This window comes from Trifolium pratense, linkage group LG6 (assembly GCF_020283565.1).
Source record: "Trifolium pratense cultivar HEN17-A07 linkage group LG6, ARS_RC_1.1, whole genome shotgun sequence".
NCBI lineage: Eukaryota > Viridiplantae > Streptophyta > Magnoliopsida > Fabales > Fabaceae > Trifolium > Trifolium pratense.
The window spans coordinates 504,276-530,531 of NC_060064.1; the positions used below are offsets into that span (position 1 = coordinate 504,276).

Here is a 26,256-nt window from a genome sequence, read left to right on the forward strand (position 1 = left end):
AAATTAAATTTCATAATTCACGACAACTTTTCCAAAATAAAATACACTTAATTTGTAGCAGTACTAAAGAATTAATGGAAATATAATAGAAGAGATCTAAGGAGAGAAGATGATGATAACTCACTACCGAAGAAGATGTGGTGCCACAAGGTTGGTTTGGTTGGATTGTGAGAGAGTCCAGATTATATTCTCGAAACAAGGAGATGAAGAATTAATGAAACCAACAACATTATAAAAGGTCAGCACGCCAAGATATATTCCTTAAATAAACTTTTTGTGCATAACAGAATAGAGATAAAGTAGGGTAACAAGTTTCATAAACCATAATATTATAGTAAAAAGATAGTATATGGTTATCCAATTATGTGTTTGTTTTTTTTTTCTTTAAAAAAAAACTGAATTAAATTACCCAAATTGACACCAAAAAAATCGAACTCGAGACCCTAAGGGGGATCACACTTCCAAATCTCAAGCCAATGCCACCGGAGCAACCAAAGTGGGTTTGATTTTTTTTTCTTTTCACAAATTGATTATGTATTTGTTGTTTAGTGTACAAATGGAAAACGGATCGTTTAGCAAAAAAAAAAAAATGGAAAACGGATCGAGTTTATATGCAGTCAAGATTAGAGCTGTCAAAAAGGGTCGGGTTATCGTGCCGACCCATTAGCGCTATCCTTTTACACGGGCCGGACTTCATAAAAAGGGGGTCGGGCCGTCATCGGCCGGCCCACAGGCTTTTGGGCCAGCCCCTTAAAGAATTAAAAAAATTATTTAAAATTTTTTTATAATCTTTTTATTGTTATATTTTGGTCATATTTTTATGCATAAATTCATATATAATTTTTTTATTTATTTTTGTTGTTTTATTGTCATTATTTGTGTTTTGTTCCTATCTATAATCTGTTTTATTCCTATTTTTAAGCATATCATCTTTTTATTTTTTTCAAATTTTTTTGTGTGCAATTACAACGAAAGATATAAAACTTGGAATATGTTTATTATAAGTCTATCATCTTTTTATTGTATTTATTTTATATTCTTTCTATATTATTTTTTTTACTTAAATTACAATGGATGAATGAAAGATATAAATTTTGGAATTTTTTTTGGTAGTAATAATAATAATATGATAAAAAAACTTATTGGATTAGGATGAGATTATTTGTTAGAGATTTGTTTGTTTGTTTGATGAGGATAAAGAGGAAGATATTGTTGTTTGAGAGATTATGTGAGAAAATATAGGGATACGAATTACCTACTTGAAGATTTAGTTGAGAAATATAACATAAATTTAATATAATATGTTTTTTTTTTTCAAAAAAAAATACTATGAAAATTAGTGGGCCAGCCCATCGGGCCATGTAGGCTGTTGCTTATTGGGTCGGGCTAAGCATGCCGGACCATGAAGTTAACGGGTCGGGCTGGGCCGGTCCTTTTATTTGATTGGGCCCCTCCAGGCCAGACCGGGCCGGCCCCTTTGACAACTCTACTCAAGATGTTGTCATTCAATCAGAGTCGTCCGATTAATATTAAATGACTCAAATTTTAACTCGATTTTAATATTTTAAATATAACTTTTTTTATTTTAAATTAAAAACTATTTGATCTCACTAACTGCATGCTATCATGGGTGACAACTTCACCCAATCTAGGTCCAGAACAAATGAGAAGAAACATACAAAGTTAAATTTTAATGGATATCAAAATAATTTTATACTAACATCTATAGTTCAAGTATCTCATGTCATTAATTAAAGTGGGTGATTTAGTAAAATACAGGTTTGTTATTAGATAATTTTATACTCTTAAAGTATATCCTATTTTCTCATAATAATATTTGCTCTTTGTTTATTTATAAAATTGCATATATAATTATATATATCGTGTTGAAAGTCATAGGTTCTACTTGTTTGCTACAATTTTGTATTTTTTTTTATTTTTTTTTTTTTTTACAAAAATCAATTTTAATTTTAACCCTCATTTGGCTTCACCCTTAAAAAACATTCGGTACGTAATTTTTGTCCCAAAAAGTTTAAAAATGTGTTCCAGAAATTTAACATTTTAATTCCGTTTCCGTTAGACAATATTTGGAAAATCATTTTGTAAGTTGTTGGTTTGTTATCATTACCTCATCTCTAACTCACCTTCCTTAATTCTTCTAAAAAGTTCCTCAATTTTTATCCCATATTTGTATTCGCTCCGTCCCAAGATAAATGACTTAATTTTGACTTAATTATTATTAATGTGATATACTTTGACCATATTTTTGTGCTAATATATACATGCAAATATTAACATATGAGATGTTTGATTTATCTCGATGAATATTTCCAAAATATAAAATTTTTAATAAATAAATTACACAAGTTTCAATACAAATTTACTATTTTAAACTTCTTAATATGTGCAAATTTGTACATGATAAAAAAATCCTTTTAATAATAACTAATTAAATATATTAATAATCAAATGTGTACATTGACAAACATAAAAGTGGTCAAACATATCATTTATTTTGAGCCAGAATATGTGTTGTTTGTTTACCCTTCTCATGCCATTTTTTTTTTTATGTTGATTATGTATGGAATCCTATCCTACAACTGTGTGAAAATTGTTCCTCAATAAGATTTAAGCTAAAAATAAGATTTAAGCTCAAAAATCATTTATTTGATGTAACACTTGGATTTGAGGAAGCCATGGATTTTTTTAGGGAATAAAAATATGAGATGAATTTGAGGAGAGAATTGTTAGATGGACGTTGTTGTTGTGTAGGATGCAGAAAAACTATGCGTGAACAAGAGAGAGAAAGGAGCATTCGGAATTTAGCTTTCGAAATGGAAAAAAAAATGAAAAAATATATTTCGGATTCTATGTTCTAAAAATATACGCGTTTAGAACCTACGTTCCAAAATGACCTGGGGTATAATCTCGTAAGTTTGGGGGCCTGAAAGCAATATAAGAGGGCTAGAAGAGCAATTTTCATGAAGTTTGCTCATTAAGATATGCTATGGCTTCGAAAATTTTAACCTGATTTATATGTTTTTAATTTGGTTTTAGGCATCTTGGATATGCTATGGCAAATGGTGGTAAATGTTCAGAACTCATTTTAAGAGTTTTCTGGTTTGTTGATTTTGGGTTGTATTGTTTTAAATATATAAATCTGTATTCATTATAACGGTTTAATTGTGGCTAAATTTCTGAAACTCATTTTTAAAGTTTTCCGATTTGTAACTTTGGATACCAGAAATATTAACTCAAATTTTTTGAAAAACTTTGTGGGGAAATCAAATGATAAAAAAGATAAAATTGGTGAAAAAAACGATAGGGGGTGGGAGTAAAATTTTCAACTCAGAAAATCTCTCCTGTTGAATTTTTTTTATCTTACTCCCCTACAATTATGCCCTCAATCCTACATTTTCAATAAATTAAGCCGACTATTTTTTCCTTATATATAAACTAAAATCACTTTCTTTTTTCAATTTTACACACAAAATCACAGAGTTTAGATTATTACCTCTCATATACAATTCAAAGTTGTACAAAAAAATGGGAAGTATTATGACAGAAAAAGTGAAGCTTCTTGTAGCATTACTTGCTCTACCGTTCTGTTTTGCAGGATTTCACATTCTCAGTTTCACATTGCTCTACATTGGCATTATTGGGGTAAGAAAGTATACAAAGCTGAAATGAAAAACTCCACACTCTCAGTTTCTTGTGAATGTTGAGTCACAAGTGATTGTGCGGGCGGACTTAAAATTGTTTTTGATAAGTTTGGAGGTTGTCGACTAGAATTGATCGATACTAACTCGAAATTAAAATTTGTAGCTTTCGCCTTAAAACATGATTTTTAATTCAACTCAATTTCTAACTAATATTAACATTACAAAATCAATTCAATTAAAATTAATAGGTGAAATTCAAACACTTAGCTAAAGCACACAACCTGTTTTTATCGGAATGCATTGTATTTATCAAAGAACATAAAAGCAAGCAAAGAATGTACTTTCAATTCCTAACTTGCAGAATCCATTACTGTATATATATCAAAGAAGGTAAAGCAAGAACGTAATATCAATGCCAATACATTAATCTTGAATGTACATATCAAAGAATATAAAATATCAAACAAGAATTTTATTTCAATTCCTAACTTGAAGAATCCATTACTGTATATATCAAAGAATGTAAAAACAACTTACAGAATCCATTACTTCACTATGAAAAGATGAGATTAGTCCACATTTCTTCTGCGCCGAATGATTACACGGTAACCATGACATTTACCGAGGACTATTCAAAAAATCGAACCTCTAATGAATTTGTTTAAGGAGTTTAAATTTTTTTACCACTTATACTAATTTACTTGCTTTAAGTTGTTTCTCTTTAACATGTGATTTTTACTTATTTCGTTTAATGTGAGTTTGATTTATTTAACAAGTTATTCTGATGTGGATCTACTTTATATTTGTTTATGTTCTTGTATGTTTATTTTGTAGTCAAGTTATCCGTCTTTTACTTCATCTTGTGGCTTGTGCTGCCAGCTTCCTTCCGTTCTTACTAGTCCCACACCCGTGCGATGTGGATCAATTGCAAAGCAGTTTGCTTGTTCATGAACATAGAATGAAAGGTCAGAAAGATGAAGAACAAGTCTTGAAAATGAGTAACAATGGTGGTAGAGGGAGAGGGCGTGGAGGAAGAGATGGTGGTAGAGGGAGAGGACGTGGCAGAGGTAGATTCAACAAAGAAAATGTTGAATGCTACAAATGTCACGAGTTAGGCCATTTTCAGTCTGAATGTCCAAGTTGGGATGAAGATAATGCAAACTATGCAGAGTTTGAATTTGATGAGGCTGGAGAAATCTTGCTTATGGCTCAAGGTACTAAAGATTTTGAAAGCAGCAATGATAGTAAGTATGAAATTTGGTTTCTAGATTCAGGATGTAGCAATCATATGGTAGGAAATAAGGATTGGTTGTTTGACTATGATGATAGTTTCAAAGATTCAGTCAAATTGGGAGATGATTCCAAAATGGCTGTAGTTGGAAAAGGGAATTTGAGATTATACATTGCAGGGTATGTTCAGATTCTCACCAATGTGTACTATCTTCCTGGTTTGAAGAACAATTTGCTGAGTATAGGCCAACTGCAGCAGAAAAATCTCACAATAGTGTTTAAGAATGACACTTGTAAGGTGTACCATGAAGAAAAGGGATTGATTATGTTCACTCACATGTCAATGAATAGAATGTACATAATCAAAGCACCAGTGTTGATTCCACATGGTTACAAAGCAACCCAATCTAATGATGCTCAGCTTTGGCATCAGAGATATGGACACTTGAGTTTCAAAGGGATCAACATTTTGGCCCAGAAGAAAATGGTACAAGGCCTACCATATGTGAAGGAACCAGAACAAAAGTGTGATAGCTGCATGAAGGGAAAGCAACAGAGAGAATCCATGCCAAAGAAAACCCTCTGGAGAGCTAGTGAAAAACTGCAGCTGGTACACTCTGATATCTGTGGCCCTATCAATCCTGAATCTAATGGCAAGAAAAGATACTTCATCACCTTTATTGATGATCTGAGCAGAAAGACATGGATCTACTTCTTGAGTGAAAAGTCTGAAGCATTCACTGCCTTTCAGAAGTTCAAGGCTATGGTGGAGAATGAGACTAAACTCAAGATTCAATGCTTGAGAACTGACAGAGGTGGTGAGTATACATCTACTGCATTCAATGAATATTGTGATCTTCAAGGGATCAGAAGACAACTTACAGCTGCCTATACACCTCAACAGAATGGAGTTTCTGAGAGGAATAGGACTATTATGAATATGGTAAGAAGCATGTTGTCAGACAAGAATGTACCAAAGAATTTTTGGCCTGAAGCAGTCAACTGGTCAGTCCATATACTCAATAGATGTCCCACTTTTGCAGTCAAAGATGTCACACCAGAGGAGGCCTGGAGTGGAATCAAACCCTCAGTAAGCCATTTTAAAGTTTTTGGTTCCATTGCTTATGTTCATGTACCAGATAATCTAAGGAAAAAGCTTGATGACAAAAGCATTGTCTGCATTCACTTGGGCATAAGTGATGAATCCAAGGCCTATAAGCTGTATGATCCCTTGAAAAGAAAGATAGTGGTGAGCAAAGATGTGAGATTTGATGAAACAAAACAGTGGAATTGGGAAACTAAAGAAATTGAAACAATTAAGGGAAGAGAAGTGATCCCTGATACAGATGCTTGCTCATCAAGCAAACACAGTGAAGAAGGTAATGAGGGTTATGATGATCACAATGAACTCTTGAATGGGAATGAAGGTGATCACAATGAGGTGGTTGACCAAATAGTTCCAGATTCAGAAGATAGTGATGAAGAAGATAACCCTCCCTTGAACAAAAGAGTTTCAAAGAGGCCAGGATACCTTGATGATTTTGTTACAGATGAAGCTGAGATGCACAATCTTGCTATTTTCACTTCTAGCACTGATCTCATTACTTATGAAGAGGCCTGCAAGCATGATATTTGGAGAAAAGCAATGGATGCTGAAATTTCAGCTATTGAAAGCAATGACACTTGGGAATTGACTGCATTACCAGCTGGTGTTAAGAAAATTGGAGTGAAATGGATATACAAAACCAAGTACAATGAACAGGGCAAAATTGAAAAATATAAAGCAAGATTGGTTGCAAAAGGCTATTCTCAGCAGCAAGGCATTGACTACAATGAAGTGTTTGCACCTGTTGCAAGGTGGGACACCATCAGAACTATTCTTGCTATAGCTGCTTTGAAAAACTGGTATGTGTTTCAGCTTGATGTGAAAAGTGTTTTTCTGCATGGAGAACTCAATGAGGAAGTGTATGTAGATCAGCCTCTAGGGTATCAAAAGGAAAACAAGCAATTGGTGTACAGACTGAAGAAGTCCTTGTATGGATTGAAACAGGCACCAAGGGCTTGGTACAACAAGATAGAAGCTTATTTTAATCATGAAGGATTTGAAAAATGTCCTCATGAGCATACCCTATTTGTCAAAAGTGAAACAGATGGAAGAATTATAGTAGTGAGTTTGTATGTTGATGACTTGATCTTCACAAGCAATGATGAAAAATTGTTTGCTGAGTTCAAGAGTTCCATGGAAAGAAATTTTGCAATGACTGATCTAGGAAAGATGAGATACTTCCTTGGTGTGGAAATAAGGCAAGATGGTAATGGAATATTTTTGTATCAACAAAAATATGCAGTTGAAATCTTGCAGAGATTTGGGATGAGTGATTGTAATAGTGTGAGCAATCCTATTGTGCCTGGTAGCAAGCTTCAGAAAGATGAAACAGGACAAGCCAGCAATTCAACTTTGTACAAGCAAATGGTAGGGTGTTTGATGTACTTGCTTGCCACCAGACCTGATCTAGCTTTTTCTGTGTGCTTAGTGGCAAGATATATGGAAAGGCCAACTGAAATTCATATGGCTGCTGTGAAAAGAATACTCAGATACTTGAAGGGAACAACTAGCTATGGCCTGTGGTATGAAAGAGGTAAAGGATATGAGCTGGTTGGGTGGTCAGACTCTGATTATGCTGGTGACATTGATGACAGAAGAAGCACATCTGGCTATGTGTTTATGATTGGCACTAAGGTTGTGTCATGGTCTTCCAAGAAACAACCAATTGTGACATTATCTACAACTGAAGCTGAATTTATAGCTGCAGCTGGTAGTGCTTGTCAAGGAGTTTGGTTGTCTAGAATTCTGACTGCTATTGATGCAAGGGAAAAGAGCTGCATCACCATTTACTGTGACAATAGCTCATCAATCAAGCTATCTAAAAATCCTGTGATGCATGTAAGAAGTAAGCATATAGATGTGAGGTTCCACTTCTTAAGAGACTTGACTAAGGAAGGTATAATTCAGCTGGTTCACTGCTCATCCTTTGAGCAAGTAGCAGATATAATGACCAAGCCATTGAGTTTTGAGAGCTTCAGCAGAAATAAAGATAAGCTTGGCTTGTGCACTTTGGAGTTGATAAATTGATTGGAAATGATGTTCAATTTAGGGGAGCAATTGTTAGGATGATCACTTGTATTGTTGTATAGTTCAAATGTTATGTGTAATTGTGTTTTAGTTGATAGCTTGGGCCTCAAGCAAAGCTGGCCTGCAGCCTGGCCTGCAGCTTGGCCTGCAGCAGCTTGCCTGCGCGCGCGCGTGCTTAGCATGACTGTGGGCTTGCCTTGCCTAAGCCTAAAGCTGTTTTGTGTGATTGGGACTTTGCCTATATATAGGCTTGTATTGTTGTTAGTGATCAATGAGAAGTACAGTTTACTTCAACAAAGATTACTCTCAATTTTTATACATTTATCAATGTATGTTTAATTAAACATAAAAAATCTAGAGGACAAAATCCACAAAAAATTTAATTACACAACAAAGAAAAAAAAAGTTTAATTACGCAACATTTAAATTATGTCTTTGTAGTGAGTGTCGCATAGCTGTAGAAGTGTCACATACCCTGCAAGGGCCTTTGTAGTAAACATGGATGCATCTTTTAAGTTATCGTATAAACAAACCAATGTAGTGGCCCAGGAAAATGTATGGCATGCAGACAAATCTCTAAACATAACAAGCCATTTGGCATCCACACGTGTGTAACTCTTGTCGGTCAGAATGGTACATCCAACCAACATCAACATCCATGCCCTGGATGCGTAGTCATATCTCCCGTATAAATTGGCATTCCTCATATAACTCTCATATAGCCACTGTTGTGAAAAATAACCAACCCTCTGCGCTGCAGTCAATCACAATGCAAACTAATATATACTCCTCCCCTAACAACTCAACTGCAAGTGTCGCAGCTTGTTTCTGAGTAACTGATACAGGAGTATAAAAGTGACCCCTAACAGGCAGATGCAAAAGACATGCCACATCGTCCAGAGTAATAGTCATCTCGCCGAACGGCATGTGAAATGATGATGTCTCAGGGTGCCACCTCTCAACAAATGCGGATAGAAGCTGCGGATCGGTAAGTTTCAAACTAGTCCGCTCAAGCCAGCATAACCCCGAAATATTCAACCACCCTTGAATAATTTCAGGATGGTGATCAGGAACCCTCTGTCAGCTACCTTTTTTTCCCTAAAGATGCTATCCGTAGCTCAATTTTGTCACCTATGACACGTTCCTACATATATTTTAAAAAATACATTGTGAATAATAAATTAGATCGGATAATTGGATGCATACCATAAGACATTGAAAATGAACTATAATAATATTTCAACACTAAATTTGTATGCAAAATAAGGATTTAACAGTTGTAACGAGAGTATAAACAATACAAATTAAAAAAAATTTGATCAATATAACTTAACAAATAATAACAAAACAAACAAAGTATTACCTGACCAAACCATACATAACGAGCAACATGCTGCACGTATCGAGTCAAAAGACTCGTATTGATCGGCCCTCCAGGCCAACCCTGTTGCAAAGCTTGCTGCTCAGGCACTTCCGGCAAAGGTTCATCATGTTCCAGCTCCCCCTAATGTTGTCGAGACTCTTCACGTCCTCTGTTATGCCTAATTCTACCGTCTGATCCTCTGATGCGCACCACTGAAGAAAAAAAATTTAAAAAAATCACTGTGAACCGGTACACTTTGAAAAAAGTGTACCGGTATGTAAATTTAAACTAAACCGTTGAAAGCATACCGGAACACTTGCTTTCAAGTGTACCAGTATCAATATTCATACCGGAACATTTTTTTCAAGTGTATCGGTGAACAAATCGAACCGGCACACTTCAAAAAAGTGTACCGGTATGTAAAATTACACTTGCTTTTCCTAAAACGCCAAACTCACATCGGAACACTTTGTTTGACTAGCGTAGAGAATGAATTTTTTTTCCAGTTTTACATTATATATGAGGGCATATTTGTCATTTTAAATTTGGTTGTTGGGTAGAATGAAGATTGTTGGGGTAGAAAAAAAAATCGCTATCCTATTAGCTTCTAGCCCAGTATATTTTTTTGTCCTTATACTTCAGTTATTTTTTAATTATTATTCTGAAATATGACGTTAAAACGATAATGAAATAACATATTTTTTTAGTTATATTTTAAAAAGTTGATTTTAAAGATAAAGATAAAAAATTATATTTATGGTCTATTTGAATTACCTTATTTTTGAACTTATGCGAAACAACTTATGTAAATAAATAAATATTTTTGTATTATTTTTATTATAAGTTTTTCAATGTCGTTTATAAAAATACAGTTTTCATTAGTGAGAACTTATAAGTTTCCTTCAAAAAAAATCATAAGTTAACACACAATCTTATTTATTTGCTTAATTTATTTTTCATAAGCTCAAAAATAAAATAATCCAAACGAGCCTTTAGTTTATTGAAATATTTATGCTACATAAAAAGTAATGAATAAAATATATTGAAAAACATAGTTGTACTTTAGGCCAAATAAATATATTGAAAGATGTTAAAAAATAAAAAATATATTGTATTTATGCTACAATAAAAAATAATAAATTTATTGAAATAATTATGATTAAATTAAATTAAACATTATAAAAAAGTAATAATAAAAATAAAATTTACGTTATATTTAGGCCAAATAAATATATATATATTTTTAAAAATAGAAAATAAAAAATATTCTGAATAAATGTGAAAACTAAAGAAATATTAAATTTGAAAATGAAAAAAATTAAGTTAAATTGCACTTCTGACTTTCTAACTTTCACAAACTTGTAATTTTGACCCTTAACTTTTAAAATAACATTCTTTACCTTATATCCTTCACAAACTTGCAATGTGACACATGTGACATGTGACACACATTCAAGTTAAATTTATTAACTTTTAAGACCTTTTTAAAATACTCTTTTGACAATCAAGATTTTTACATTTGGAATTTAATGGATTTGTAACACAAATTTTTAAGATTTCAAAAAACTCAATAAAAATAATTATTGGTCATAAAAAAAGACTCTAAATTTTTTTGTTAAAAAAATCGATTTTCATTCAATGTTTATCTTTGTGGTTTTATATGTTACAGGATCTCTATGATTTTACTTTTTCTAATTCGTTTTTACTTTCATCTATTAGCGGGCTTTATATATTGTTTGGCCAATTTTGTGACCAATTTCATGTCATAAATTTTGTATCATAAAGTCAAGAAAAATTGTATCATCTCGTTAAAATTATATCAATGCATACTAGAACAGCTAGAGTCAAGAAAAAAATACCGTAAAGATTTGTTAGTTTTTTTTATTTATAATTTAATAAGATTTGTTGGTTTTTAGGTTGAATTGATGAAAAAGATTGTCACATAGGCAGGCGTAGATTAGGAATAGATCCACGGATTTGCTATTTTTTTTCTTCAACTATCCGATTTATTCAACCGCCTAATCTAGTTCGGGATCAATTTTACCATGAATGGTTTAATATAAAGCTCTGATTTAGGAATAGAAGTCGCTCAAACAAACTGTATACAAGAATAAATATCGTGCCGCCGCAACATCATTCGCCGAGTTCCGACGAGACTATCTCACACACCTTCTTCATTTTCTTAGTTTAATGTGTATATCTCAGTTAATAATGCAAAATAATTCGCCTGTCTGCTTTCACTTAATAATTTTTTCCATTTAATTCAACATCTCTATGTGACTTAATTTGTTGTTTTCCATAAGTCAATTATTCATTAAAAAAAATGAAAAATTTAGAATAATCTTTAACATAAGTTTGCATAATTTTTATTATTCTGATGTGGATAAGTTTTTATATTTGTTTTACGTAAAAAAAACAGCACTGCTATATATTGCGAAATTGAATTCACGAATATATCATGAGCGCTTTTTACTATGTGTAAAGTGTTCCATTTTGATTCAAGAAGTCTACTATTTAGCTATTTAGTTATATAATTTTAGTTTTTTATTTTAAAATTAAAGGTACTTTGCCAATTGTCACCACACCACTTGAATGGCCTATTAAACGTGTCCCCATTCACCTGCCTGGCTGCCTCACTAAATAAATCAAAATAATTATTTTCATTAGCACTGGAAATGAGTCGAGTCGAGTCGAATCTATTTGTGCTCAACTTGACTTGATAAAAATTGTCTCGGCTCGAAACTCAACTCGAGTTCAACACGAGCTATTTTTTTAGATCGAATTCGGCTCATTTAGAGTTCACGGACAGTTTGACTCAGTTTGTTAGAATCAGTTCGTTTTCAACTTGAAACTCAACTTAAGAGTTCGACATGATTTTTTTTTTCTATTTATTATCTATTTTTTATATACACTCTGATGTGAAACTATTTATTTTTCAAATTCGTAAAAACACATTATTGTACATGATGTTGTCTATCCATTTTAATGTTACTCATTTTTATCCTATTATTGTTAAGTGTTTGTCTTGGTCCCCTTAAGATTGTGGTTTGGGGTTCGATTTCCGACTCTTATGTATGAAGAAAAAATTCGATTGAAATGGGAGAACGCACCATATGTGCTCCACAGATTCTTCGACGATGATTAGTTATCACTAACAATGCTAAATAAAAAAATAACAACAAAGAAATATTTTAACTATACAAATAAGACATTTTATTAGAGGATGGAATAAGAGATATATCTATTCCCATGTTACCTTTAAATACAGTATAATGTTAATACTTTCATGATAAAAGACCCTTTTTTATAATTAATCAAGTTATTGTCCTTTATGAGTTGCAGCGGTGATTCAAAAGCATGCAGTGATCGGGTTATTTCGATTGCCGCTTTCTTCGTGAATCTTTCGTGAAATATAGTTCGCTATAATAAGCGTTTTCAAAAAAAAAAAATTGTACGGTATTTGTTACTACTTTTTTATATACTTTATGTGACTACTTTTTTTTGGTACAAGATTTGTTAGTTTTTTATTTATATTTTTTTATAATTTAATAAGATTTGTTAGTTTTTAGGTTGAATTGATGAAAAAGATTTGCTACTTTTTTTTTCACGACAATATCTGATTTATTTGATCGTCCAATTTTATTCGAGATCAATTTTACCTTAAAAGAGGTTTATTTATTTATATATAAGGCTCTAATTTAGGAATAGAAGTTGCTCAAACAAATTGTATACAAGATCGGTGCCACCGCAACATCATCCGCCAGGTTCCGACGAGACTCTCTCACACACCGTGTTCATCTCCTTCTGTAAGTTAATCTTCTAAAAAGATTTGCTACTTCTTTTTTTTTTCTAACTAGGAGGAGGATTGGGTTATTTGGAACCCTAGTTTTTTGTTTCGTGCGTGAGTGAGTTCTGGAATGAATGAATATTAATAATACTCTCTTATTTCTCTTATTTCAATTTCAAACTAGTTAGAAGCAAGGTTTTAAATAGCGGTCGCGGTCGCGTCAAGGATTTTGCGATTTTGGCTATTACAGCTGTTGCGTTATGAAATACGGTCGTCGCGGTGTGAATTAATCAGAATATCGCACAAATTTTATTAAAATTATTTGTACTATGATATATGTATAACAACTTAAATATTAAATATGAGATAAATGTAAAGTTTTGAACTTGAAAAGAGTTAAAAAGATATAACACTTTATGTTCATATTTGTATTAAAAATGTGATTTTTATGCATTTCTATTGGAAAAAATATAAATCTCGGTAACGGTAGGCGCCAATACCTTTTTGTCGCGGCCGTTTTCGCGGTAACGGACCTTTATTTAAAACCTTGGTTAGAAGCTCTCTTGTACATAGATTAGTGTTTGTACCTGGGAGTGAGAAGCTATACTACATGCCTAGCATAAGAGACACAAAACAAAGAGAGGAGAGCTTGGACAGTAACTAACGAGGAAGGGAGAGAGTGAAGAGAAATATAAATAGATAAAATATATATTTCTTCGCGAGAGAGAAAGAACAATTCTTGCTCTCTTTGTTGTGTTCAACTAGTTTGAAATAAGAGAGGAGAGCTTGGACAGGGATTGAATTCTCTTATTTCAATTTTCTTCTTCTTCATATCATTATTACTTTAGAGCAGCCCTCATTGTAGTGGAATATAATCATGATAGATAGATTGATTGGTGTAGTATCACGTATATATTTTGGGGGGGGGGGGTTAAGTAGGGGCTGGGCCCCCCTCTTGTCATATTTTTTTTCTGTTAAAAGATTAGTAACGACTGTTTGATGCAAAATATGTACCCAGAACATAATAATTGTAACAATTTACTTTAAAATATTTTGATGATATATATTATACACTACTAAAGTTCAAATTCAATTAAGTTAGTTCTGATTGTTTGCTACAAGTGAGAGATAAGGTTGACAAACAAGATAGAAAATGAATTTCAAACTAATTATGTGATTACTTACACCGATAGAAAAATTGCTGAAAAATTTAATATAGATTCAGTTGTTGATGAATTTTATGATATAGAACAATGTTGTGATTACTTACACCGATAGAAAAATTGCTGAAAAATTTAATATAGATTCAGTTGTTGATGAATTTTATGATATAGAACAATGTTGTGTATAACTTAGATAAACAATGTGATGTATTTTTTATTGAGTATATTTAAGTACTATTATAATTATTATAATTATGATTTATTTAATATTTATTATTTAATTATTCCGGCCCCCCATTTTATAGATTCCTGGATCGGTCACTGCTCAGGTGCATTACCATTCTTTTCTAGTATGGATCACATCAGTGAATTGCCTGACGAAATCTTGTCTCATATACTGACAATGTTACCCGTCAAAGATTTATTGAAAACCAGTTTATTGTCTAGAAGGTGGTGCAAGCTTTGGTTTCTAAGGAGAGATCTCCACTTTGATATCTTCCACGTGCTTGGAAAGAGCGAGCAAGAAGTATTTCAAATCAGGGATAGTAGTCATAATTCTATTATGGAGAGACGCCGCGTCCAACTGGATATCAATATGGATGAATTTGTAAAACGAGTAGATCAATTTGTCAAGAGTTTTCAAGGCATAAAGATAGATTCTTTCTTTGTGAGCTTCTATTTAAATGGTAAACACGGTGATATTATTGATCAATGGATTCGTTTTGCAATTGCAAGGGGAGTTGAAACCATCAATCTACCCTTATTAGCAATGCCTTCCGCTTATGCTATTGATACTACTCCATCCAAACTACGATACAAGTTTGCCCTTGACTTATTTTCGGATACTAATGCTTCAACTCTAAAGCATATGCGTCTCGAACATTGTCTTGTTTCCCATCCTACCAACTCTGACTATATTCCCTTCAAAAATTTGAGATCTCTTTCACTTTTTCGTGCAAAAGTGGATGAAATTTTCATTGAAAGTCTGTTATCTAATTGTCGACGGCTTGAAGAGCTTCACTTAATTTATTGTGAGTTAAGATCATGGATGCCAAAGATAATGAGTTCATCCTTATGTCATCTCAAGGTTGGAGCATGCTATATTGTATCTGACAACTCCCGGGTGAATATAAACCTGATTTCACTAGATTGCCTTAAACTCACTTCATTGGAGTACATTGGATATAGTTTGGTTACCTTGAACATTAATACCCCTTTGTTGAAGAGCATTCGTTGCGCTGTTCATTATGGTGAAGATCCTAATGTACTTGCACTCTTTGCAACTCTTCCTAAACTTGAGATTATGAGATTGGACATCTCTTCAATGGTTAGTCATCATAAAGTCTTGGTTGGAACAGTGAATATTTTTAAATTTATGTCTTTTGAATGATATTTAATTAATCTTACATTTTCTTGTTTAGGACCTTACTTCTCTAAAAATAACTCAACCATTCAAACATCTTAAGCAATTGAACATCATCCTTTTCTCACCTTTCGAGACTGTAGAACATTCGAAATTCGATCTTTTGGGGATTGTAACCCTTCTACGAGCTTCTCCGCTTTTGCATAAGCTTTCTGTAATGGTGAGTGGACATGTTTATACACATATTATTCTTTATTTTTCTCCATCAATATTCTCTCCATTGTAAAGCAATATTTGAGGAAATAAAGTGGTGATCTTAACCATTGATCTCCAATTCATATTATCAATGATCAATATCAATTGTAGATACTGACCATTGAAAAGGTGAAGATCAATGATTAAAATCAATTTTTCCAAGTTTTAGTTTAAAGTATTTTAGATTTATTTATAGGTATATACAAACTTTTGTTATTAGTTTAGAAATGTTTCTTAGATATTTTGATTTGCATTCATTGTTATAATCAGAATGTTTTCTATTTTTTTTAGATCACATATCCAATGATCATTGAAAATCAGAAAGTTGTCAAGGATATTGAATGCACTCACGATGAAATCAAAGTTATTGAATTGAGAGGTTGTGTTGGCAATTGGTATGAAATTGAGTTTGTTATGAATGTTCTAAAATATGCCCATAAACTTGAGGAAATAGTTTTGAGTCCCTATTGGAGAGTTCATGATTCATTCAATTGGAAGTTTGATCCTATATGGTTTCAAGATAGGCGTCAAATGATTAGTGAAAAACTTCAAAGTGAAAATGTAGTTGGAAGAGAGAAACTTGTGCTCATATAAAATGTATAATGTCTTTTTATGTTATGATGTAATGATAGGATAATATTAATATTTATATTGCTGGTAATTTTATTACTTGTAATCATTGCAATTGCATTTGACTACCATGATAATAATTTTAAATCAGTAGAATTTTTTTGTTCAATTGGAATTATTGACATTTTATATACTGTAATATTAATTTATTTATATTGTAACAATTATGAGTTAAGAGGGTAATAGATGTGACAAGTGATATGGCTTGAAAAGGCAATGAGATTTCCTTCTCACTGTCTTTCCTTCATCGTCAAGTTTCTGGCTTATTTTTATAAGATATTGTGGCTTGTTCTTATTGTCCAGATAATCAGATATCTCATGACCTTTAATCCTGTGTCGCTGTTAAAACCATTCAGTTGTTTAATTTGTTTGGTGCCTCTGCAAATCGACCTAATGTGTTTCTCATTTCACTTGCGTGATTTCTTTAAGTTCGGTTGATTAATAATAGATTTTAGTGTTTTTTCAAAAACAAAAAAGAAAAATAACTTTACTGATGATTTTCTCCTTTCTTTTCAACCAACCGGTGTAATGTGTTGACAGTGACACTAATAATGTATGCTCTACCGCCGCCTCTATATATTTAGATAGTTCAGATCAGAAATTCACATTCCAAAGTATCATGTCCACATCTATAATAATCTACATAAATATTCTAAATATTTATTATAACTTTAATTATTTTAAATCTCTTGACTCTGAATGCTACTTAAATAATAATAAATTGTATAATTCATTTGTAATATGCACGAGTAGAATACTATTTATGAATTCTACCAAAAAAAAAGTCCACATACACCTCTTTTCTTCATAGATACTCCGACGCGCCTAAAAATATTGGAAAAGACATCTCTAAAAAAAATTATGTTTGTATTTAAAGTTTGAAAACTCTCTGCAACAAATTGCATGATGATTGACATGCTTTGCATGAAACATATGGATGAAGATATATGTTATAGCATTACAAAATGGATTCCAACAATTATGAATAAATACCACATTAATCTTTGAGTCTATAACAAATAAATTTCTGACTTTGTTAATATTTTTTTAAAAAAAATTCTTCGATTATATTAAATTATCAAGTTGGTCCTTATATTTTGTTTATAAAAAATAATTGGTTCCTATTTTTAACTGGTTACTACTCCATTATTCTCTTGCAACAAGAACTTAGCAAGTCCAAAATCAGCAACATGAGCTTCAAATTCTGAATCCAACAAAATATTATTTGACTTAACATCTCTATGAACAATCATAGGACAACAATCATGATGCAAATAACATAGTCCTTTAGCAGCTTCTATTGCTATTTTCACCCTTACATTCCACTCAAGATACCCCCCTCTTTTACCATGCAAAACTTCACCTAAACTTCCATTTGTCATATACTAATAAACAAGCAAATTTGTATCTCTATTTGAACAAAATGCTAACAACTTCACAATGTATCTATGCCTTATTCTACCAAGTGTTTTTATTTCAGCTGATAAACCATTATCATAAGAACAACCTTTGTTAATTCCTAGTAACTTTTTCACAGCTATTTTTTCATCATTTGGCATTGTACCCCCATATACAACACCAGCACCTCCTCTTCCTATGATGTTACTTTCCTTGATACAACCTAAGATATCATCACTTCCATATTCAATCTTCTGAAATGCTGTTAACTTCCATGAATTCGAGTCTTGCCTAATTCCTTTTCGGCTTTTGATTATAGCTAATGTTGCGAAAACCAATGAACAAAACAGAAGTGCTAATGCAAATAGAAGCTTGTACTTTACCAGAACTCCAGGTTTCGCATGACCGTTGTTTTGATCCTGAGACTCAGATACCGTTGATGAAGAACGGTTGCATGGATTCAAATCATATCCACATAACTTCGGATTACCGATAAAGGAAGTAGAATTGAACATTGAGAATTGGCCTATTTCAGGAATTGAGCCAGAGAAGTCATTATTGGAAAAATCGGCCGAGGTTAAGCCTTTTATAGCACCAAGTTCCTTGGGAAGTGTTTGGTTTAAGTTGTTCCACGAGACATTAAGATAGTTAAGTATGTGAATTTGAGAAAGCTGAATTGGAATAGGACCTGATAATTGATTCCGACTCAAATCTAAATAGGTAACCAAAGAACATTCACCCATCTCAATAGGAATTTTTCCTGAAAAGTTGTTGAAACTCATATCTAGCCTGAGAATGTTCTTCAACTTTCCTATATCTTGAGGAATTTCACCTGAGAATCTATTTCCATGAAGAAGCATAATCTGCAAATTTGGAAAGTTTCCAATAGAACTAGGTAGAGAACTAAGTTGTCCTAAACGAACTCGTTGAAGTGTATAACATTCACCAAGTTCATTAGGCAAAGAACCAAACAGAAAATTGTTAAGCAAGATAAGAATCTTAAGCTTTTTTCCAATGCAACATAATCCATTCAGGGACAAACATAACAACACTTAGTTATAACAAATTAACAAAGGTATTCAAAATCCATTTACCAGACAAACATAACAACACTTTTTATAGACAAATTAACAAAGGTATTTAACTACTTAACATGAATCCATACAAACATAACAACATATACTACTTAGTTATAGACAAAGTTAAGCAACTACTGATATCATATTGCTGGAGGTGCTGCTTCTTGTCTTCCCATGATCACAACGTCGTATCCGTGTCTCGCAGCGAGCGCGTGTGCTCTGCGCACCATCGTGACATAAGTATCGATGTCAGTGACATCGATACGAAGGTGAAGAAGAAGAAGCTGTATTCCATCCAACTGCCTTAGCACTTCATTCACCAGCATCAATTCAGCACTGTCGGTCACTCTAATCCAGATTTGTACCCCAGCCATCTGCATAATCAGACCAATTCATGAATAACATTAACAAATATTCTCACACAATTGTATCATAAACCTAAATCATGAGCAAGAAGCAATCGGAAGCTGCAAAATTATCACGCGTCAAATGCAGAGAACCTTTGAACAAATGGTAACAAAACGCGATTAAGCGATTACTTCGAATTCCTATAATCTATTCGAAATTTTAACAAATTAAACATATCATAAACCTAAATCATAAGAAAGAAGCAACCGCAAGCTGCAAAACTATCACGCGTCGATTACAGAGAACGTAACAAAACGCGATTAAGCGATTACTTCGAATTCCTGTAATCTCTTCGAAATTTGAACGAATTGCACAAATAAGATTGTGAAGGAAACGAAAATCTACCTCAAAAACTCAACAATCTTCTGTGCTTCTCTGCTTCTCGAAAGGGATTTTCTGTTTCTCTGATTCTCAGCTTCTCGAAAATGAGATGAATATTGGCGGGAGATGATATTTATCATTTGTTCATGGGCCTCCTTGTCAACTGGATCATAAGCCCATTATCCAGCCCAAAACGGAGGTAACGATAGACGACCGTTCAATTTACATCCTCTAATTTCATATTTTTTTCTTTATTTTTGTTTGTATTAATAAAATTTTAGATTATAAAAAATTAAATTCAAAATAAAAAACAATAATATATAAATAATATAATATTTATTAAATATATAAAAATCCATTACCAAAAAATATGTAAAAATTAATTAGACAAATTTCTAACCAGTTCTCGAAACGAGGAACATGGGGATGAGGATCATTTTAAATGGTCGGAAAAAGAATGGTAAAATATTCCCCGCTCATTCCCACCTGATTGACATCCCTACCGACGTGACCTCGTCATCATGGTTCGACCGGTACAACTAGCTAAGTTTGATTATAATAAATAACGTAAATAAAAATGCATTCGATAAAGAATGGTTTATAAAACGTATATATGAGTGAGTGATGATGTTGAATTGTGACCAATAATAGAGGTTTAAAGTTTATTTTTTATGCATATCTTCTTTTTATTACAAATATAATATGTCATATTTTCTTATTCTTTCTTCATCTATGTATTACATTTTTATTTTTTGTTGTTAACTATAAGGTCTTTGAAGAAATGAAAAGGAAATTGTGAGATGGAAAAGATAGAAAATTGTGATATGATAATAAGTGAAGTTTGAAAAGAAAAAAAAAATTAGTGGTTTGAAAAAAAAAAGTGAATATGGACCAACCATTTAGGTAAAACTGGGACGGGTTTATCAATTTTATGGTTTCCACCGATTCACACCGGTGTTTTTGGTTATTACTCAGTTCTATAGAACTCCTATTTTTCTTAATTATCTAGATCGGTGCTAAGTGAGAACTGTAAAGATTTACATAGATAAGATGAAGAAAGAATACTCATTCAAATGAAAACATATCGATGAAGAAAAAAAAACTCTTCGTTTGAAAAAAAAAAGAGTGAATATGGACCAACCATTTAGGTAAAATTGGGACGGGTTTATCAATTTTATGGTTTCCACCAATTCACACCGGTGTTTTTGGTTATTACTCAGTTCTATAGAACTCCTATTTTTCTTAATTATCTAGATCGATGCTAAATGAGAACTGTGAAGATTTACATAGATAAGATGAAGAAAAAATACTCATCCAAATGAAAACATATCGATGAAGAAAAAAAAACTCTTCAAAGTGAATATCACATGTCAAAAGTAATTTTTTTTTCGCGTGCTTGGCACTGATCTCACACTAGTTTAACATAAAGGGTGACATAGTGAAAAGTGCATATGGAGTAATTTAATGTGTGGTTTTGGTCGATGTTATGATTATCACTATATCAAATTTTTAATGAACCGGTACTAATATGTTTAGTTAAACTTCACCACTTGTATTATGTAAGTTTATTAAAAAAGGACAACTTATGTAAGTTTATCTTATATTTTTGCGGATAAAAAATCATAAAGGAATTAAGTTTTTTTAAAAAAAAATCGATATGACAAACTAATTTTCAGTGGGTCCATTTAAATTCAAAGTTTTTTGCTTTACATGCATCAACTAACTCACCAAAATCTACCTCAAGAAAAAATCAAACGTGAAACATTAAAAAATTCATATCATGTCAACACCACCACTAAAATGAGTTAAAGGAATATATCATTATATTAAAAAGTATATTTATCTTATGAATCATGTATCATATTATTCATACATGTACAATGTTGATATTTTCTTTTAACTAATAAAACACTCACCTATAATAATCTACATAAATATTCTAAATATTTATTATAACTTTAATTATTTTAAATCTCTTGACTCTCAATGCTACTTAAATAATAAATTGTATAATTCATTTGTAATATGCACGAGTAGAATACTATTTATGAGTTTTTGTATACTAAATTTAGTTGATAGAGATATTATATATGTAGAGGTCGAGGTTCAAAAGTCGGATATTTATTTATTTATTTACCTTAAAAGAGTAAAATTCACAAGTCATCTATGTACTCACCTGACCTAATCACCTTATTTATGAAATTTCAAACAACGGAATTACTTGAAATAAAAAAAAAAAAAACTAGTTATGAAAATAAAGAGTTTAATTATTATGGATTGTGACAGATAATCCAATAATGCTGGGCATATAAATTAAATTCAAAGAAGAAGAAAAAGAGAGAGCAAGATTTGTCATTTGAGAGACAAGTTTGAGTTTGAGTGATCGCCGCTTGCTGCTTCACTTACTTCAACCCGACCGACCACAGCCACCAGGTATGGTATTGTAACGTTACCTCTCTCTCTTCATTTTCATCTTAACATTCATCATCATTCATAAAGATGCCACCTTTTTATTTGCCACAAAAATGGGTTTATTATAAGAATAAGTGTGGGTTTTTAGGAGTTGAAATTTCTGGTTTCAAAACCTAGAATTGCTTCAATTGAATGTTGTTTGTTACTTTCTTCATTGCTTCATGTTACTATGAAACTAAATTATTCTCATTTTTCAGATGAATCTAAGTGATGATGATATTACTGAGAGCTTTAAAGATCAGATCAAACAACATGAAGACAATATTGACTTCCTTAATTTTCAATCTAATCGCCTTACTGATACCGTACTCGACTTACAAGGTATCTTCACAAATTTATTCTCAAGAAGGGTAAATGATTATTAGAGTGTGATTAGAATTTAAGATTCAACATTATACCTTATTAGTTTGGGTGTCACTTAATTTAAGTGACAAACCCTAATTTAGTGCATTTTTTAATGAAGACTTTGATATAGGAATTGTTTTATGAATTTTTTTGGCTGATGGAGTTTTTACTTTTTAGTGAGTCTTGGAAAGTACCATTCAGCTAATGTAATTAAATCAGAGAATGGGAATGGTGCATTTCATACTGAAGAGGAAACAGTGGAACAAATATTGAAGAAAGAGAACTCTGCTGCTGGCATATTTTGTTGGATAAAAGCTAATACTCAGACATCAAATTTGGCGTTTGTGAAAGATACTTTGGGTGTTGTGGCTACCCTTGCCAAGGTTGAGAGTGATGATCTCAGCAGGTAAATACCATCGTTACACCCTTTTGTTCATTTGGCTTCAATCTTGCACCAGGAAATATCTGTATTGTATCTACTAGTTATTCTGTTTTAATACAAATTGCAATCATTAAAACCGCTTTAATCCATATCGGTACTGTGGTCCCTAGGCTCTATGCAAAACGTTGTTGCATCAATGTTTCGAGTAGCGGCCAAATGCAGCCACTAAGGAAAATCTTTTTCAAAACCCTAAAACATACTCAACTCGTAGTTGTTCCCCATGGTTTTTTTCCCACCTTCTAGTCACCTTTCCTAAAAATTCTGAAGTCTTCTAATTTCTTGGGGATGATAGATTGACTTGGGGGGATAGACAACAATCACTAGGAAACAGAAAAGAATGAGGAACCAAGCTGCCGGAATAGGAGGATGCAAAACAAATGAAGTCTGGTACTGGTAGTAAAGAAATTGAACACGAATCCATGATGATGAGGAAGAACTCATAGATAGAGATTCCATTTAATGGAATCACTTGTATCAAATGAGTTATATTAAGCCTTGGAGGTTAAAACTTTTTTACTTTAGGTTTGAATATTAGTAACAGCAGTAAACTTTAATTAATAGTTAGTAACTTGGTATAAATGAATGCGTTTAATTTTGTATTTTCTTCTATTTTTGCGCTTTATATGTGTATGGTACTGTGATATAAATTTATTGTATTATTGTATTAGTTCCCTAAACTTCGATGTAGCAGCCATACCATTGCCCACTATCCCGCTATAGTATTTCAGGGGTTATCTACGATGGACTACATTGTCTACATAGACTAAAATACACCATGCAGAACATTCATGTAACATAATTAGTGAAGTTTTCAAACTTGTTAATGCTAGTATAAATCTTTAAACGCTTCTAGCACACTCCATTTTTTTATAGTTTATCTCTTACGAACAAAGTAACAAAAATATAAGCTATTTACTACTATTACTATTACTTATTTTTCTGAAAAATGACAATTTTGTCTAAAACAGGATCCTTTCTGAGTATTTGGGTTTGGAGACGATGCTTGCAATTGTCTGCAGTACTAATGAAGGTGTTAAAGCACTGGAGAAGTATGATACAGAAGGCGCAGTTAACTGTAATGGTGGTTTGCATGGAATTGGATCTTCAACCGGAAAGAAAATAAATGGCCGGTTTGTTGTCATATGTCTTGAAGATTTAAGGCAAGTTACATATATGAGAGTGTATATATGCGCACTGCATTTGCATGCTAGTTTTTCACACAATTGATTCATGTAGAAAGAGATATACACAGACCTTATCTAGGACTAACTTGTGCGTCTTTGTGCATGGTCTAGCTGTATATCACTCTCTTCATAGGGTGGGAATAACTCGAATTATAATTTATAAGTACGCACACATACAATTTAGAAGAAAGCTAAACTGTTGTACTTGTTTTATTTCAGACCATTTGTTGGACGTTTTGTTGACAACGATCCACAAAAGAAGCTGGCTATTCCAAAGCCGACACTGCCAAATGGGGAGTGCCCGCCTGGATTTCTTGATTATGCAGTGAACATGATCCATCTGGATTCAAATAGATTGTCTTTTCTTACTGCCGGTGGGCACGGTCTTAGAGAGACACTGTTTTATAGCCTTTTTTCTCACCTACAAGTATATAAAACTCGGGATGAAATACTGCTTGCTCTCCGATACATTAATGACGGAGCAGTGTCATTAGATGGTGGGATGATTAAGAAATGTGGTATCTTTGCTCTTGGTAGTAGGTCAGTATCCAGTTAATCTTCTCCTTTTTAATGCATGCTTGATTTAACATGATTCTCTCTCCTTTTTCAAATCCCTTCCTTGATGGCTAACACTTTCAATTTTGTTAGTAATTATCTTTGACGAACATATTACTTCGTAGTTCAAATTTTCTCATTTCAATAATATCATAGATTCATAAATAACTTGTTCGGTTGATCAATTGATTTGTTTCTTCCAATTAGACATTGAAAGTTTTAAGTTGCAGACCATTGAAAAATGAAAATGTTTCATGTATTTTACAAGAATGATAAGCCTATCTGTGTAGATAAGTGATTGAAATCATTATGCCCAGCCTTCTGGAAGTTTGTCTTGGTGTGTGTATGTTTTCACTCGTGTTTTGATGTTTTAGGATAAACTTTTGTACAAATTTTATCGTGCAGAAAATAGACTTCTAGAATATCTAGATGCAGTAGCGAAAATCAGAGTGGTAATAGTTTTGCACAATGAATAGCTGTTGTTACCAGCTTTATTCAGAATTTATTTTTTCTGCATTAACATCTTGTCTTATGACCATTTACTGTTTTTGATTCTCTTACTTTAATTTATATTTACTACTGTAATCAGAGGATTAACTTATGTTTTCATTCTCTGGCTGTAGACAAGATGTAGAAGTGAAGTTTCCTCTAATTTCTGGAGAATCCGATGTACCTCCAGATTATATTGAAGCTGAAGATGTGGTGAGGAAGCTGAAATGGGAAACCACTAAACTTGCTGCTGATATACAAAGGGAGCAGCAGTTGCTGGACTTAAGAAAGGGCAACTCCATAAGCCAAGACTAAAATGTTGTTAGTAGAGATTTGATTCCCACAAGTAACATCGTAGCAACTAGCCATATCGAATTATGTATTAGTAGTTCATTTTGCCGGCATGGCTCTATAAGCAACCATAAGGATGTGCATTAACATAGTTTTGATGGGGGTAAACCGAAACATATAGTTATGCTTTTGCCACTAATAGGTCTATTGAGTCCAAAAGAAACTTAGATATTTTGTTTAGTTATGCATTTGAATGAATGTTGTAACTTGGATGTCGGTTATTATCGTTTCTTCCTTGCAGATCCAATTACATGCTGATTTTTTTATCTTTAACTCTTTTTCATCAACCTGACTCATTTCAAACTCAATTCAAAATAAGCCGATTTGATCCAACCCAACTCAATTTGTAGCTCATACTTTCGTTTTGTGTTTTAATGTTGTCGCATTCCTTTCGTTTTTGTGTTTAGAGAAATGTTTTCAAAACTACAAACCAACACAAATTATTACTGATCCATATTTGGGGTCCGGGTTAGGCCAAATCAGGTCCAAACTGGCCCATACACAGTCCTACCTGGGCTGTAGTTTCATTAATCTAGTTCCAAGAACTTTAATATTTGTCAAAATTCATATATTTTATTTTTCTTGATAGCCTGCACAATTCTCCATGGTAATTGACCTATAAAATT

General features: G+C 32.5%; 2 protein-coding genes and 1 pseudogene across 2 annotated transcripts; 2 read left to right on the forward strand and 1 right to left on the reverse strand.

The window, feature by feature from the left end:
- Positions 1–12,726: 12,726 nt before the first annotated feature.
- On the forward strand, positions 12,727–16,698 carry LOC123889559 (F-box/FBD/LRR-repeat protein At1g13570-like). The gene is made up of 4 exons (XM_045938945.1): positions 12,727–13,194; positions 14,644–15,665; positions 15,760–15,921; positions 16,248–16,698. Exons 2-4 carry the CDS (start codon positions 14,691–14,693, stop codon positions 16,548–16,550), a joined length of 1,440 nt encoding a protein of 479 aa, XP_045794901.1. The 5' UTR covers positions 12,727–13,194; positions 14,644–14,690; the 3' UTR covers positions 16,551–16,698.
- A 1,015-nt stretch (positions 16,699–17,713) lies between these two features.
- LOC123888972 lies at positions 17,714–19,437 on the reverse strand (annotated as a pseudogene).
- Positions 19,438–22,015: 2,578 nt separating this feature from the next.
- LOC123889560 (protein DEFECTIVE IN MERISTEM SILENCING 3-like) lies at positions 22,016–25,880 on the forward strand. The gene is made up of 6 exons (XM_045938946.1): positions 22,016–22,225; positions 22,462–22,585; positions 22,787–23,015; positions 24,020–24,211; positions 24,455–24,775; positions 25,414–25,880. Exons 2-6 carry the CDS (start codon positions 22,462–22,464, stop codon positions 25,592–25,594), a joined length of 1,047 nt encoding a protein of 348 aa, XP_045794902.1. The 5' UTR covers positions 22,016–22,225; the 3' UTR covers positions 25,595–25,880.
- Positions 25,881–26,256: the final 376 nt, after the last annotated feature.